Source organism: Silurus meridionalis, chromosome 18, assembly GCF_014805685.1.
Source record: "Silurus meridionalis isolate SWU-2019-XX chromosome 18, ASM1480568v1, whole genome shotgun sequence".
NCBI classification, from domain to species: Eukaryota; Metazoa; Chordata; class Actinopteri; order Siluriformes; family Siluridae; genus Silurus; species Silurus meridionalis.
The window spans coordinates 8,117,116-8,134,834 of NC_060901.1; the positions used below are offsets into that span (position 1 = coordinate 8,117,116).

A 17,719-nucleotide genomic window follows, 5' to 3' on the forward strand; every position below is an offset into this window, starting at 1 on the left:
GTCAAAACTCTAAATTAATTTGTCACACAAACAACAATTCAGAGGACAAATACTTTTTTCTGTTAGGCAAATTGGGAGGCCCCAAAAAGAAAATTTCAAACACATCCACCCTGAACACATGCTTCTTGTTAGTCATTATTAATATAAATATATACAGGATTGTTTACAGTAGTGGACAGTAACAAAATACATGTAATTCGTTGTACTAAGTACATTGTACTTAAGTAGCTTCCTTACGTATCTGTACTTTACTGAAGTATTTCCGTTTGGGGAGACTTTTTTGTTACACTACATTTCAAAGTCAAATATCTTACTTTTTACTTAACTACATTTGGCGAAATCATTAATTCCTTTTTATTTATTTATACCGCAGTGTGGTGGTATCTACCCATCACCAACATATGGTTCAGCGTCAGTTAAACAGCAAACAAAACACAGTAAGATGAATAAATGATGGAAGAAACTCCTGACTCGAACTTAATTATGCGATTTTTGAAGTAGTTGAAAAGTAAGTTTTGGTCTTTAATAATAATTTTATTAGATATCAATCAGTGTTTGACTCATTAATATCATTCTATTAATAGATTGGTGCGCTAAAAGAACCATTATAGTCTGTTCACATAAACTGAGCTGACGAAGCAAAGAGTCTTGTGACTAACTGTGTTATTAGGAACATTATAGCTAAAATAAATCATAATACATTGGATACTTAAGTACATTTGAAGGCAAATTTCTCAAATGAAAGTTTAAAGGGACACTTTTACTTTTAATGGAGTCATATTTCAACCTGTGTATCTCTACTTTTACTCAAGTATATGGTTTGTGTACATCCACCACTGATTATTTAACAATTTGATCCCAGAAAATCCACAACAGGTCCGTTATGTACGTTTGTTATAATATAAGAAGTTAAATTGGGATGTAGGATGTGATGGAACAACAGTGATATTGTGAAAATGTTTATCTTTTTCAGTAGTTCGACCAACTACAAATATGTTGCATAATATTTGATTATTATTTGGTCATTCAGTTGATTCATTATTCTAATCACAATAAAGAGTAGGAACAGCAATGGATCGTTTTATCTCTTTTTACTGAAACCTAACTGAACTACAATTTTGGCACATTGACCCAGACTGGCATTACTTTAGGAATGCGAATATCTCGAGAGTGGTCCAAAAAAGGGTTATCTGTGAGTTTATTGTCAAGCATTTAATATACTGCACACAAATCTGGCTTATCAGTTGGCAGACCAAACAGGGATTCTCTAAAACTAAAATTTCCATTAATCCAAATAGTTCCATTAATATGATGTAGAACCTGTAAAAAAAATAAAATAAAATCTGTCCTTCCATTCCTTACTGGAAATGTATATCTCTACAGTATATACTATATGTGATACTCTGTCATTTAGAGTAGGATAAGCGCAATACTGCAGAGTGAGAATGTATGAGGATGAATCGGCCTTCCAGACCATATCAGTCCATAGTTTTGAATCAAACACATCGAGCAGTGATGGCTTTTTGAATCCATTCCACTTGTATGAGTAATATTCATCTCTCAACCCCTCAAGTACATACTGTATGCAAAGACAGATATGAACTTTTACTATGCGACAGCTTTTTATTTTCCACCCCATTTTTTGGTGACTGACTACACAGAATAAAATTGCATGCTCTACATGTAGTGCACACTGTAATCTATAATCAAAGCAATTATGGGTAAAATCTTTAAATTAGGCAAGTGAACACATCTGACCTTCTTGTTTATAATATACACACAGCAACTACCTGTTGCCTTGACTGAAGTAATATATTTGTAGTTTATAAAGCAGTGAAAGATTTTAGTATATTATAATTATCACCATAAGTCATATTTTTCCCAAATTATAGTACTGTATTTACTCAAATGTATCGCAACTCAGCTGGCTTGAGCTCAATGAATAAATAAATGAATGAATGAATCTTTCATGCAACGCTTGAGGCTTGTGAGAATCATTCCAACTTTGAACAGCAGCAATCTTGTTATTAAATTTTAATGCCACCCCCTGCAGCCCTGGAGCATTTGTAAACAATAGCAAATACAAACCACAAGAGAGAATGCAAGTATGTAAGCTCATGAAGGTCATTTGGTTTGTACACAGACATTGTCTATACATTGGGTCTATTTTTCTATTGTGGAATAGCAAAATATGAATTTATGTTCAACACTTCTAATTGCAAATAGTAATTTGCATGCAATTCTTTAAGCAGTAAATTTCTCTGTGTGTATCTGTGTGCATGTGTCTGTGTGTAATACACCAAAATCCTTACCACATATTGAAAGTGTAAACCTGAAAATGTAAACCTGAAATCTCAAAACACAGGAGTCTTGTTAGGGACGTTAAAATCAGATTTTCAGTCTCTCGCTTGGTTTCATCCGCCATCTCCAGTCCTTCTTTCCTTCGCAGAGGAAAACCCTTGTAACCTTTTCTTTTCCGGTTGTTGTCTCTGGGCTTTTGGGTCGTTCATACTGAGAGAAGCACACTGAGAGAACTCAGCTGTGAGATTAATAAACAGCACACAGACGCTGAAGCTGTGTGACCTGGCCTCAAGCTTACAGAGTTGACTGTAATAAATACATAGCGTGTGCTTTAATTCTGCTTTGCGCGCACACACACACACACACACGATACAGTAGACACACACACGTGCACAGAGCATCTAAGTTTACCTGCTAAAAAGTAAAGAAATGTTCAAGACAATTGTGGGTGTACTTTCATTGGGTTTACAGATTGCTATTCTGATTGAGCCATTTTTGGTTTTGAACTGTGCAGTAATTTGAGGCTAAATGACTAGTGTGATTATAATATTCTAACCGAAATGAGGGTTGTGTGAATGACAAATGAATGACAAATGTTCTTTAAATAAACAAACAAACAAACAACTACAACACAGAATTAAATCCAATATTTTACTATTTTGACAGCAGCATATACACATTTCTCCTGTACTCACTCCAGTGTTGTGAGCTTTGAATTGCAGTTGACCTCTGGTGATATGTCTGTTTTGTGTCTGTGTGTGTTTTACATAGACCTGCGCAGGATGACTGCAGGCTTCATGGGCATGGCCGTGGCCATAATCCTTTTCGGCTGGATCATTGGCATGCTCGGCTGCTGCTGGGACCGAGGCCTCATGCAGTATGTGGCAGGTCTGCTCTTCCTCATGGGCGGTGAGTGAAAAACACATACAATTTGCATCAGAATTTGACAAAAAAATACTTTCAACGACCTAATAGTGCTAATCATTTTAATGTGGCAAAAATCTCATCATATTAAACCTAATACAAAGATTGGGACCAAAAACGCTATAAAAGCCTCAACTAAAGAAAACACTAAAGTCTTTTTCTCTTGCTGCTCTGTGAAGACCTTGAATTACAGATCAGAGACTGGTGACCAGTGTAGGCGTGTGGCACCGTTAATTTCATCAAAAGAATTCACTTTCTTTAAGTTCAGACCATTAAAGCATGTGTCACTCTTTTGTTCAGCAGGTGTGTACCGCAGCAAGTTCATTAGCACTGCTTCAGTGGTGTACAAGGCTAGTCATTTAGACTCCCTCTGAAACACTGTGGCTCAGGTGTCCTTGGGTTTGTTTAGATTGAAGGTGCTAATAGTAGGAGCGATTTTGTTGCAATGATTGAAGATAAAACAGTCATTTTGCCTGTCACACAATTATACTCAGCAGCTTATATGATATACAAAAAAAAATCTGTATAATGAACTTAGATGAGTTGAATTTATTTTTCATTTTCTTTTTTTGACGATATAGACTGAGCAGCCATAAAGAAAAATGACAAGAAAGTGTTACTATTTTCTTCATCCATGCCTAAGGACTTTTTAAAAGATTTGTTCCATATGGACCTCATTAAGTGAACATTGTGACCTTTCAGCGATTGGCAAACTACAGTTCTGGTCACAAGATTTAAAACAAAATTACACCACCTGTACCAAATAAAAAAATGGATTGTCTAAAAATATTTATATATTCACATAATTTATATTTTGATGGAAACCAGCAGTTTTATTTTTATCCTCCCACTTAATTTGCACCAAATAATCGCTGTCTAGTGTTGTCTATTAATGTAGGGTTTTTTTTTTGTTTTTTTGCAATTCAGTTTATGTAGTCTGTCAGTAAATATACCTGGCATATCAGTGTCTTCAGGGTTTTTTTCACACTGTTACATCATATTGTTTGGCAAGTCAAGGAAGTATGTCGAGGGCTTTAGTATAGATGTTGATTTTTGGTAAACACAGAGGCCTCACCTCACGTCACACTGCCTCGTCTGTATGCAGCATGCAGCTCCAGCGCTGTGGGGAGCAAAGCACGGATGCAATTAAAATGGGTGGCATTAATGTAGTCGCCCGCTCTTGAATAATAAGGAGGCAATTAAAAAGCCAATTAAGATGCTAAGTCATAAAAACAGAAGGTTGTACTGAGGGTCAGATTACAGGGGGTTGAGCGCTCGCTTGGTCACAGCATACACAAAAAGTGTGAGTTGGAGTATGGATTTATAAGTATGTAGAGCAATGAGTAGTGAAACCATGTGTTTGTTTTGAGTCACATCCAATTTCGCCGTGTCACGTGTTGGTGTCCTGAGTCATTCAAATGAAAGAAATTAAAAATCTGTGTGATTTCAGTGATTTGTGAATGGCATACATTTTCATTTATGCTGACTTGCTTTTTTTTCCCACCCTGCAGGTACCTTCTGCATCATCTCGCTGTGCACCTGTGTAGCAGGGATTAATTTTGAGCTTTCCCGCTATCCGCGTTACCTGTACGGCCTCCCAGACGACATCAGCCATGGTTACGGCTGGTCCATGTTCTGTGCTTGGGGTGGCCTGGGTCTGTCGCTCATCGCCGGTTTCTTCTGCACACTGGCTCCCTCTGTTCAGCCGATCCCGCGCTCCACCTGCCCCAAATCCCGGCAAGAAAATGGCACAGTGTGTTAAGCGGAGCTTTCGGGAAAAAAAAAAGCCACCGTGCAGCCATGTGCTGAGCAAAAAACAAACACTAAGAAGACTGATTATCAAAACCATACGTTTGTTCCTTAGTCATTTTCTGATGTCACCAGTCAGACGCCATTTTCGTGTGAGTTTGGAAAATAGGTATCCTGATCATTCCATGGCAAAAAAAAAAAAAGAAAAAATTAAGATCAGTATGTTACTGGGATACCAAAATGGAGATACTACACAGGAAGACTTTTCAGGATTATATCTCTCTCCCATGAGACCATTGGGAAGGGGAGCATGAAATGGTGACTAATGGAGACTTGTACATCAGTTTGTGAAAATACAGCAGCATGAAACTTGAAAGGTGTGTAAGAGTTTCTAGCTGTTCTTTAGTTGTCTCTTTATTGCTAAATTGGTGCTTTTGGGGTTGGAAAAAAAAATTAAATCCCACTATAGTATATGTGTTTTGTGTTTGAAGAGCTACTGAACTGGAGGCAATGCCAAGCTATACCGAAGGAGGGGAACAATGCAAATGGCATTTTGGAGCAATGGATTATATAATACAAATAGACCAATATAGTTGGAGCAACACTGTATACTGAATACAGCTGCAGGCCCTTCTTTCGGCAGGAAAGAAAATGGTACACTGCTTATATTGCAAATTGTAAAGATTATTCCGGAACAGATCATTACCATGGGGAGATATTTGGGAGAGTTTCACTTCTTCCATCCTCCAACAGGATCATTTGAACATTTTGAACAATGTAGTTTGCCTTTTTTTTTGTCTACTTGACTTTTTCTTTACTTGACATGTACCATGAATGGATGTGTGTGTATGTTTGTATCTGCCCTCCATTTTGCTTATCAAAAAAATGTTTGTGTGGGGAAAATGGGGTGTTTAGATTCTGTAGAGCGTAAATAAGGCAGGAAACATAAAAAAACAAGGAAACTTAAAACATACTTTAGTTGATGGTTAAACTAAAAGGAGAATTGAAAAGGAAAAAATGCCATATCTTGTTTGAAAAGCAGAAAGCACACAATTTTCATACAGACATAGTTGACTCAACGTCACAGTCTGCGAGATGCCACTTTCCAAACGATCTCTGGTTATTGTGGCACCCCATATTAACGGGCACATTAAAAGGACCCACACTGTTTGCATGCTTCTTGATTACAAGCGACATTAGTGACCGAGAAATTCTGGCACCTTTGCCAAAAGAGCTTCAGAATAGATGACGAGAGCAGCCATTAAATAAAGCACAATCTTAATGCGAACTAAAAAGCCTGAACACTGTTGGGCCCAGATCAATCCTCCGTGTCTCACACAGGTCTGCTTGCTTTGCATTCAATTTCATTTTCCTCAGTATCAATTATTAATGTCCTGAGTCCTGAGAATTGTAAAGTGTATCTAAAAAGCTTATTCCCAAGTGTTCTCAGTCCCAGTCTGGCCTAATTGTATTGTGGAAGACCGTTTGTGGAGTCTCTAATGTCTACAGTCATTCAAAATGCTGGACTGTGTTTTCTCTACATACATAGAGGACTAATGCAGACCTGCCAGCCCTGAAGGAGAATTTCTAGTTTCACTATGAGGGGAAGCAAACTTGCTGGAAACACTACAAAAACAATTATAATTTCAATACATTTCTTTTACAAAAGTCCCCTAAGCAAAACTATAAAATGTTTCAACATGACCAATATTTATCTGAGGATATCTGCTGCTCAAAATGTCACCCAAGCCAAGACAGTTTGTAATTACTTTCTCATTCATTCATTCATTTGTAACGTAGTCACACATTTTTGGTCCAAAATTGACTAGAAATCGAAATCATCATTGTTTAGTGAGCCATCATCACCAGATTGTTAGATTATACATTTTTTTAAAACTCTTTGATCATTGACTATAAAGTTAAACAGTAAAATGTGTTAACGTGATCTTTAGGTTTCAAAACTGAAAAGAACATCAGTCAAAATATTACTAATGTGAGACTGGGGGAGGGAGGGGCTTTAAGTAGACGTCAGTTCAAAATCATAGAATCCATATCATCTACACCACTGTCAACTATTGCAGATTTATATGGGAGGAAAAAGACTGAACTCTTGACATATTTCTTTTTTCGGGGAGGGAATTTCTTGTTCTTGGTTACTTCTGTGTGAAAATTCCTACACGTAAAGGTTGGCAGGTCTGCAAAAGTGGAAGAACACTATTTGATAGAACAGCTTGGGTTCTTTATCCATCTGTGCTCTCTGGTCTGGAGTGTAAGGAGGTTTGGGTGCAAAATGCTATGAAATTACATTAGCTCAGTCTATAGAACCCAGATGGAAAAGTGTGCCCTTGAACACTATATTCTTCCAAAGATGTGTATGGAAATCTGGTCTCAAAGGGAAAATTGTATAAGCCTATCTGGTCTTATATAAGATAGTGTTCCTGGACACACTTAAAAGGAAAAAATATTTAGGCTATTTCAGTCTGCGAGGATTATGCAACCAGGCATTGATATAAACGGGGTCGCATCCATTCCTCACTGGTAAAAAGCAGATGAGCTCTTTCCCATAATTTCTTATCCGGAGGCTGCAGGCCAGTACCACCACATGTGCTTTTCCAAAGCTAGGAAACAAACATTACATCATCATACATCAGACAAATGCAAATGCACATTGTTCATTTACATTTTTAAAAAGCATGAGGCCAGTATTGGCATGGGGTTTATATGCATTAAATATTTAAGAAGACAAGATCGTAGACCATTTTTACCCGCCATTTCAACAACCCCAAAGCAGTCATAGTCCAAACCTATAGATCAGACATGTAGGCACTGACATCTACCTAATATTTCCCATTCTACCATAATGGAGCAACTATTTTACTAAAAAGAAAAATATAATACATTGAGCATTTATTGGTCATTCAGATTCAAGCTGTTTTCATCAATCTAACATTGGAAAATAATTTCTAGACATATCATCCATTCAACTAATGTCTCTGTTTACATGAAAGCAGCCAAATATGCGTATTGTGTCTCTCTGTTAAAAGAAAAAGCATTCGAATGTTTGGCTCTAACGTTTTTTGAGTGAGTGGGAATATATTTTTCCTCCATATGTTGTAAAATAGTAGCAGAATAACAGGAACTGCAATGTTCATTTTTATGAGACAAGTAAAATCTAAGGACTTTGTCAAATCTTTTTTCATCAGTAACGTGTCTGTTGCATAAATCAAAAAATTGTACAAAAAAAAAAACCTGGAAATGTAAAAACTGTGGAATGTAAAAACCATAAAATAAAATGTCATTGGTGTGATTATTTGTATGGCCTAATCCCTGTACACACTGGAACCTGATTTCACATGTGCTGTTCAACTTGATAGACAGATAGATGAGTCAAGAACCTTAATTAGTTTCTCATATTGGCATACATGACCTTCATAGAGTAAAATATTGGAGAGATGTCATAAATAAATAAAAAAACACTTCAAAATACATGACGTTCTTATTGAACCAGAAATAACCTTAGGCTTCCTCTCAGTGTCATACGCCTACATTACAACTATTAGTATTGTTATTTTTTATATATATATATATATATATATATATATATATATATATATATATATATATATATATCATTATATGTTAATGCAATAATCTAATATTATACATTTTAGAGAGAGGGCAAATAATAGCCAGACTGTTTATAGCTAACATAAAAAGCTATGAAAACTCCAATAGCCACTCTACAAAACACAGGGGGCAATAAAAGCATCTCACAATGCACAACACAAAACTTTGAGGTGGATGGGCTACAGGAGAAGACTACATGAGGTTCCACTACGATCAACCAAAAACCAGTGTGTGTGTGTGTGGGTGAGAGAGAGAGAGAAAGAGAGAGCGAGAACACCATAGTAATTCACACAGAAAAAGTGAAAAAGTCCCACTTCATGATTTCAAGCAGCCAATCAGAAGAGAGTAACAGTGTGAGATTATGGGAAAGTCAATACAGTCAATTAAGAGTTCTAGCTTTACTTTTGCTGCAGCAGTAAGGTAATGAATTATGACTTTCCTCCTATCATTATCCAGTCTCAAAGTTGCTTTAAAAAAGAAAATATAATGACTGGAATGAGGATATCTAGCTGTGTTTGGTAGATTTCTGTGTATTTTTGTACAGTATAAGCTACATATATTGCCTAAAAGTCATGCAAATGTACCCAGTGATCAGTCAATTAATGGCCAGATATAAATATTTTGTTATCTATACATTTCTCTTTTAACTAGCCAGAGCTAATTTGGAAGCTTTCTACAAAAAGCCCCCCGATATGTTTAAAGCCGCAATAGCATTTTTTTTTTTTTACTAGAGATTTCTTTCAAACACAGCTTTAAAGTTTTAAGTAATGTGTGGAGTATATCATGTTAATATTTTAGGAATTAATATAGTAATATGATTGCATAGTGGCTTTATGAGACAAGAAGGACAGAGAAAAAGATACTTACCGAATAAAACCGGTTCAGTACAGAATAAAGTGACTAAAATACTGATTTGAAAAGAAGAGGATAAAAAAAAAAAAAAAAAACCCTTTAGGCTAATGAATTCTTCATGAAAGCTTTTAGAAGAAGGGCATGACTGTGAATAGCCGCTGCTGATTATGAACAGACAGCTCTCGATTTGTGGCCCAGAGTGCCAAGGTGACGGAGGGGCATCTTCCAACCCTGAGCAATTGCCCTGCATTTCATTACCCATTTCTTTCACTCAGACATGCTTCCTAGGCTTCGAAACATGCCATTAAGTTAATACTATTGACAACCCACCAGTGCAAGAATGAATACCTGAAGAATCCTTATACTGCAGCCACTCATTGGTGTACTTTCGGAAGCCTTAATTTAATAAGTGATCACGTTTTAAAAATTGTTCCTGTCAATTGTGACAGTGCATATAATTTATTGCACAGAGCAGTTTCTGTACAGAACCCAGCCATTATGGATGCACAAGCCAGTGCACTCTTAGTGCCGGTCCCAAGCCCGGGTAAATGGGGAGGGTTGCATTAGAAAGGGCATCCAGCGTAAAACATGTGCCAAGTCAAATATGCGGATCACAAATGAGAATTTCATACCGGATCGGTCGAGGCCCGGGTTAACAACGACCGCCACAGGTATCATTAGCCGACAGGGTACCGGTGGAAATTGGGCTACTGTTGGCCGAAGAAGGAGAAGGAGAGGAGGAAGACGTCTACTGAGACGGCAGGGAAAGGAGCAGTGTAGGAGAGTGGAGGTTAGGGTTGGTACTATGATGGGTAAAGGGAGAGAGGTAGCTGATATGATGGAGAGGAGAAAGGTAGATATGCTGTGTGTTCAGGAGACCAAGTGGAAAGGAAGTAAGGCCAGGAACATTGGAGGTGGGTTTAAACTGTTATTATGGTGTCGGGGTGATTCTGTTTCTGATAGGGTGATGATCGTGAAGGTGGAAGTTGAAGGGATGATGATAAATGTCATCAGTGCCTATGCTCCACAAGTCGGCTGTGAGATGGAGGAGAAGGAAAGATTCTGGAGTGAATTAGATGAAGTGGTAGATGGGGTACCTAGAAAATAATGATCGGTGATTGGGGCATACTTTAATGGGAATGGAGGTGAAGGGAACAGAGGTGATGAGGAGGTGATGGGTAGGTATGGTTTTAAGGAGTGGAATGTGGAAGGGCAGATGGTGGTAGATTTTGCTAAAAGGATGGAAATGGCAGTGGTGAACACTTATTTTAAGAAGAAGGAGGATCATAGGGTGACTTATAAGAGTGGAGGAAGGTGCACACAGGTGGACTATGTGCTATGCAGGAGATGCAACCTGAAGGAGATTGGAGACTATAAGGTGTTGGCAGGGGACAGTGTAGCTAGACAGCATCGGATGGTGGTCTGTAGGATGGTTGTGGAGGCAAAGAAGAAGAGGAGGAGAGTGAGGACTGAAAGAAGAATAAGATGGTGGAAACTGAAGGAGGAAGAGTGTAGTGTGAGGTTCAGGAAGAGGTCAGACAGAGGCTCAGTGGTGTTGAGGTGTTGGATGATTGGGCAACTACTGCAGGAGTGATGAGGAGGCAGCTAGAAAAGTACTTGGTGTGACATCTGGAAATAGAAAGGAAGACAAGGAGACATGGTGGTGGAATGAGGAAGTGCAGGAGAGCATAAAGAGAAAGAGGTTGGCAAAACAGAAGTGGGATAGACAGAGTGATGAGAAAAGTAGGCAGGAGTACAAGGAGATGCGGCAGCAGGTAAAGAGGATGTGGCGAAAGCCAAAAGGCATATGAGGAGCTGTATGAGAGGTTGGACACTAAGGAAGGAGAAAAGGATTTATACCGATTGGCCAGGCAGAGGGACCGAGCTGGGAAGGATGTACTGCAAGTTAGAGCAGTAAAGGATGGAGAGGAAATGTGTTGACTAGTGAGGAGAGTGTGTTGAGAAGGTGGAGGAGTATTTTGAGCAGCTGATGAATGAGGAAAATCAGAGAGAGAAGGTTGGATGATGTGGAGTTGGTGAAGCAGGATGTAGATAGGATTAGTAAGGAGGAAGTGAGAGCAGCGATTAAGAGGATGAAGAGTGGAAAGTCGGTTGGACCAGATGACATACCGGTAGAAGCGTGAGATGTTTAGGAGAGATGGCAGTGGAGTTTTTAACCAGATTGTTTAACAGGATTTTGGAAGGTGAGAAGATGCCTGAGGAATGGAGAAGAAGTGTGCTGGTACCGATCTTTAAGCATAAAGGAGATGTGCAGACCTGCAGTAACTACAGGGGAATTAAGTTGATCAGTCACACCATGAAGTTATGGGAAAGAGTAGTGGAAGCCAGGCTGAGAGAAGAGGTGACCATCTGTGAGCAACAGTATGGTTTCATGCCGAGGAAGAGCACCACAGATGCCTTATTTGCTTTGAGGATGTTGATGGAGAAGTATAGAGAAGGACAGAAGGAATTGCATTGTGTATTTGTGGATTTAGAGAAAGCGACGACAGAGTGCCAAGAGAGGAGTTGTGGTATTGTATGAGGAAGTCAGGTGTGTCAGAGAAGTATGTGAGGGTGGTGCAGGACATGTATGAGGACAGTGTGACAGCAGTGAAGTGTGCAGTAGGTACGACAGACTGGTTCAGGGTGAAGGTTGGACTGCATCAAGGATCGGCCCTGAGCCCTTTCCTGTTTGCAGTGGTGATGGACAGGTTGACGGACGAGGTCAGACAGGAGTCTCCCTGGACTATGATGTTTGCGGATGATATTGTGATTTGTGGTGAGAGTAGGAGCAGGTTGAGAAGAGCCTGGAGAGGTGGAGATATGCGCTGGAGAGAAGGGGAATGAAAGTCAGTAGGAGTAAGACAGAGTACATGTGTGTGAATGAGAGGGAGGGCAGTGGAGTGGTGCGGTTGCAGGGAGAAGAGCTGGAGAAGGTGGAGGAGTTCAGGTACCTGGGGTCAACAGTGCAAAGTAATGGAGAGTGTGTTAGAGAAGTAAAGAAAAGAGTGCAGGCAGGGTGGAGTGGGTGGAGAAGAGTGACAGGAGTGATTTGTGATAGTAGGGTATCTGCAAGAATGAAAGGGAAAGTTTATAGGACTGTGGTGAGACCTGCGATGTTGTATGGATTAGAGACAGTGGCATTGAGTAAAAGACAGGAGGTGGAGCTGGAGGTAGCAGAACTGAAGATGTTAAGGTTTTCGTTGGGAGTGACGAAGATGGACAAGATTAGAAATGAGTTTATTAGAGGGACAGCGCATGTAGGATGTTTTGGTGACAAGGTGAGGGAGGCGAGATTGAGATGGTTTGGACATGTGCAGAGGAGGGACATGAATTATATTGGTAGAAGAATGCTGAGGATGGAGCCACCAGGAAGGAGGAAAAGAGGAAGACCAAGGAGGAGGTTTATGGATGTGGTGAGGGAAGACATGCAGGTAGTTGGTGAGAAAGAGGCAGATGTAGAGGACAGGGTGGTATGGAGACGGATGATCCGCTGTGGCGACCCCTAATGCGAGCAGCCGAAAGAAGAAGAAGAAGAGAAGCAGTTTCTGTACAGCTTAACAGTTCGTTTTTCTTCCCACTGGTATATGAATTCCAATTTTATTTTATTTGTATAGTGCTTTTAAACAGACATTGTTACAAAGCAGCTTTCATTTGTGTAAAAAAAAAAAAAAAGGAACTTTATCGCAAGAACAATTTCACTTAAATGTCTTTTTTCTATACAAGAATAGGAAGATCTTATGAGGCTTAATTAATTTGATGAGAGATGCATTTACGTTCGGTCTTGTGGACAGATAGTGGAGAGAGATATTCTTCTTGAAGCTCCGCATGCTGGGGCTCTTGGGCCACACATAACCTTCAGCATGTCCATCACTCCTGGGCTCCAAATCTAACCAGCCCACGGTAAAGTATGGTGCTAATATACTAATGATGCTTGCTGGTCCAGGACATCTAGGGGAAGTTCACCACCTCGGTGCCAGAACAGAGAAGAGCTTTGAAGTATACTTACTTAAGGTGGTAACAGTTGAGCAGTGCTGGAGGATCTCAGACAGCATGGTGCAGTGCGAGGTGTGATGAGCTCTCCAAGGTAAGATGGTGTTGGTCCATTTATGGGCTTGTAGGCAAGCATCTTTGTAGATTTTGCCAAGTGCATGGATATGTAGGATCTAATCTGGTTGCCTCTGCATAGAAGTTATACTTAACCTTAGATCTTTTAACAAGATGATTCTGTCACATAAATGCATACAATAACCATCTTCATCTATATAAGCTTCTGTGGTTTAATTAAAAAGACAGTCCACATGTTTACATATAAATGAGCTTCAGATGTTCTAGATGTAATAAAATATTCCAGTATATGTGAGTATAAGTCAGGTTCGATATCACTAAAGAGAACATTAGGGAAACTGATCATTTTGGGGTATCAATAATCTTGACTGGTCCCCTGGTGGTCTAGTGGTTAGGATGCGGCGCTCTCACTGCTGCGGCCCGGGTTCGATCCCCGGTCAGGGAACCAACCCCAGCCACCCTTAGTGCCGGTCCCAAGCCCGGATAAATGGGGATTGTTGCGTTAGGAAGGGCATCCAGCATAAAAACATGTGCCAAATCAAACATGCGGATGATCCGCTGTGGCGACCCCTAATGGGAGGAGCCGAAAGAAAGTTAAATAATCTTGACTGAAATATAGAAAAAATGTATTTGTATATTTATTTACTCTATTTAATTAGCATTGATTACTACATATGAATATTTTATGATTTGTCATAGTATGAATTAGTATAATTTTTTCATTTATGTACTATTAATAATATTAATAAAACTAATATACATATACAAGTATAAAATGAGTCAAGAATTATTTTTCTTAATCATAAGTGCACAATCCACCAAATGGTTTGCAGATTCATTGAGCATAATGGACTTAATGGACTCTAAGATTCAGTAGTCACTACAAAGGTCTCTCAAAGAACCAGAATTGTGCTTCATCATCCTGTAATCATGTAAGTGAAGGAGCGCATGTCTTCTCAGCAGGGTGTCTGTGTTCCAGCATTAAGCAGTCTACCACGCCACCAAGTTCTACAGAGGATTCTGAATGGGCCTGGAGAACGAATCACAGAAGAAACCTAATTTTGACAATGATCTGATCAACATGCACTTAAGTAATCAGATAAGAGGGAAAGAAAAAAAAAAACAAAGTATGAGTTTCAGTAATCGGTTTTCTTCCTAAATGCATAAAGTCAGCTGGCTGCACAAAAGTAATAAATACAGAGGATCATGTCTTTACATTTTAACTCTGCAAATTTTTTCTCTCTTATTTTATAGAAAAATGTACTTCTATAGTAGCAAATTTGAAATGATGTTCTTATTTGGGCTGGTAATGCAAAACATCTCTCTGAACCTAACCACTAAAATATCTGTGGTGTGCAAAGTGTTTGTGGTGATAATTTGGTGGTGGTCTTGTGAGATTTTGCGCCTTCCTTCCATGGTAATGTCACAAACGGACATTGCTAGTGTAGATACCAAAGAATTCAATAGTCAAAAGCCACTAAAATTTACAATACCGGTAGTTATTTTTTGCAGTTAGTTCATTAAAAAAGAGCAAGAGAGTGGTATGTCACATGCTATTTTCCAACATTTATTGTCATACACTGGAGACAGATGTTGAAGTAAAAGTTCCAGAATGCAGTGCAACTACTCAACGCAGATGAGGGTAGCATTAGCAGGAAAGCTTTGGAACCTGATCAGTTTCAGCAGTTTGCGCAGATGAGTGGATGAGTTTTATATAGACAAAAGTAGTTAAAAAGGGCATTGTGGGTAATTTAGCACAATATTATGTCAATTAGGTCAAATGTCAGTTATCCTGGATTCCAATAGAAAAAGCTGCATTAATCAATCGCAATCTTTAGCCGAGTTTTTTTTTTAATACTTGAATAGATACTGATATGAATGAATGTATCTAGCTCAAATTTCAAGTCATTGCTGAATCATTTAGATGTATAACTAATTAAAGAATACCCCCAATGTCATGTGCACTGCATTTCATACTTCTTCAATGTATTAAAAACATTAAATTATGGCAGAGTTTCCTTTTCACAGCACTCCAATTACTAACTGCTAGATGAGCGCCACTGGCTGGGACTAAGAAATCTCAGCATGATGCACTCTTGACATACAGAAAGTGCTGCCTCCTCACTTAAATTATGCTAGCTCTCTGGCAGGGACAGTAAGAGCATGCAAAGTGCTCCTGGTGCAGAGGCTTGTACTCATGTATGGTTCTCTTTTCAGTCTTTGGTCTTAAAGCAGTTCCAAATTGCGCAGTCTTAAATAAGCACAGCCTAGAGGAATGTTTGAGAGAAAATGCACAAAGAACAATGACAAAATATGATACAGCCATGATTTAAATCATTAAATGGTTTCAAATATTAATGATCAACTCTCTCTGTCCCAAATTAAGTGCGTCTAGGTTCCATCTTTTCCTGATGCATGGCAATGACTGCTGCATGAGTGAAGGTGAAGATGAGTGGTGCAGGAAAATGACCAAACCCTTAACAAAGTCATGTAAACCTTCACATTCAAGAAAATAGCGGAGTAAACTTCACCTTCTGGACCCTCGAGAACTGAAAAAGGGGCAGTTTAGTCATAAACAAATTGTTCCTCCTCTTCTTCCTGTTAAGTTTTTAAATTGTGTTCACTGCAAGTATTATTAGCCAACATCATCTCTTTGTTAGCCTGTATTCACATTGTGACTTATTTTTGTTCATGTTTACTCTCCATGTAAGCTAGTAGAAGCGTTTTTAAGCATTCATTAACTAGTATTAGCTCTTTATGATAATCAGGATTAGCTTTTTATGTTGTTTGAAAATTATTTAGCGGTTTTCATCTTGGAACTCTGCCATGCAGACCATTTTTGCCCAGTATCTTTCTAATGGTAGAGTCATTAACACTGACCTTAACTGAGGAAAGTGAGGCCTGCAGTTCTTTGGACGTTGTTGTGGGGTCTTTTGTGACCTCTTGGATGAGTCGTTACTGTGCTCTTGGGGTAATTTTGGTCGGACAGCCACTCCTGGGATGGTTCTCCACTGTTCCATGTTTTTGCCATTTGTGAATAATGGTTCTCACTGTGGTTCGCTGGAGTACCAAAGATTTAGAAACGGCTTTATAACCTTTTCAAGACTGATGGATCTCTATTACTTTCCTTCTCATTTGTTTCTGAATTTCTTTGGATCTCAGTATGATGGCTTGCTTTTGAGGAGCTTTTGGTCTACTTCACTTTGTCAGGCAGGTCCTATTTAAGAGATGTCTTGATTGCAGACAGCTGTGGCAGTAATCAGGCCTGGGTGTGGCTGGAGAAATTGAACTCAGGTGTGATAAACCACAGTTTTAACAGGGGGGCAAACACTTTCACACAGTGCTATGTAGTTTTGGATGTTGTTTCCCCTCAATAATAAAAACCTTCATTTAAAAACTGCATGTTTTGTTCACTTGTGTTCTCTTTTACTAATATTTAAATTAGTTTGATGATCTGAAACATTGGTGTGACAAACATGCTAAAAAATTAATCAGGACACTTTTTTACACCACTGTATATACTGTTATTAATGACGTTTTATGCCTTCTAGAGAGGAAAAAATAAATACAGCACAGTGAAGTGGTATTTAAAGTACTTTTTTTGCCTATTTGTTTACTATTTTAAATGGATACACTAACATCTTTGAAGAATTTCAGTCAGGTTTTAGGCCCCATCATAGCACAGAAACTGCCCTAGTTAAAATAACTAATGACCTGTTTTTAGCTTCAGACCAAGGCTTCATTTCGCTGTTGGTTTTACTAGATCTTAGTGCTGCATTCGACACTATAGACCATGATCTCCTCCTAGATCGCTTACAAAATTACATCGGCATTCAGGGACAGGCATTAAGCTGGTTTAAATCCTACCTGTCCGATCGTTACCATTTCGTAGATTTAAATGGAGAGCTATCCAGGCTAATGCAAGTAAATTATGGCGTGCCGCAAGGTTCAGTTCTAGGACCCCTGCTTTTCACAATATACATGCTTCCGTTAGGAAATATTATTAGAAGGCATGGAATTAGCTTCCATTGTTATGCTGATGATACTCAGCTATATATTTCATCTAAACCAGGCGATACAGCTCAATTAACCCGGATAACTGAGTGTGTTAAGGAACTAAGAGATTGGATGACCCATAACTTTCTACTTTTAAATTCTGATAAGACTGAGATTTTGCTCATCGCCCAAAACTAGTATA

The 17,719-nt window shown here is 38.8% G+C and overlaps 1 protein-coding gene and 1 long non-coding RNA gene across 4 annotated transcripts in view; one reads left to right on the top strand and one right to left on the bottom strand.

Annotated features, from left to right (window-relative positions):
* The window catches only part of tmem178b (transmembrane protein 178B), a 97,546-nt gene extending 89,916 nt beyond the window's left edge, over window positions 1-7,630 (top strand). For both annotated transcript variants that reach the window (XM_046874334.1, XM_046874335.1), the window contains exons 4-5: window positions 3,073-3,210; window positions 4,737-7,630. In XM_046874334.1, the coding sequence (XP_046730290.1) occupies window positions 3,073-3,210; window positions 4,737-4,987 (389 nt within the window). In that variant the 3' untranslated portion in view covers window positions 4,988-7,630. The remainder of the gene's footprint in view (window positions 1-3,072; window positions 3,211-4,736) is intronic.
* LOC124401831 lies at window positions 3,069-16,447 on the bottom strand. Of its 2 annotated transcripts, XR_006928623.1 has the most exons (5): window positions 16,402-16,445; window positions 13,463-13,634; window positions 4,811-4,947; window positions 4,301-4,345; window positions 3,069-3,191 (listed from the first exon to the last, which is right to left on the bottom strand). It is a non-coding gene; the product is annotated as an uncharacterized LOC124401831 (long non-coding RNA). The 2 variants fall into 2 exon arrangements; XR_006928624.1 differs by lacking the exon at window positions 13,463-13,634 and having other exon boundaries at window positions 16,402-16,447.
* Between the last annotated feature and the right edge of the window lie 1,272 nt (window positions 16,448-17,719).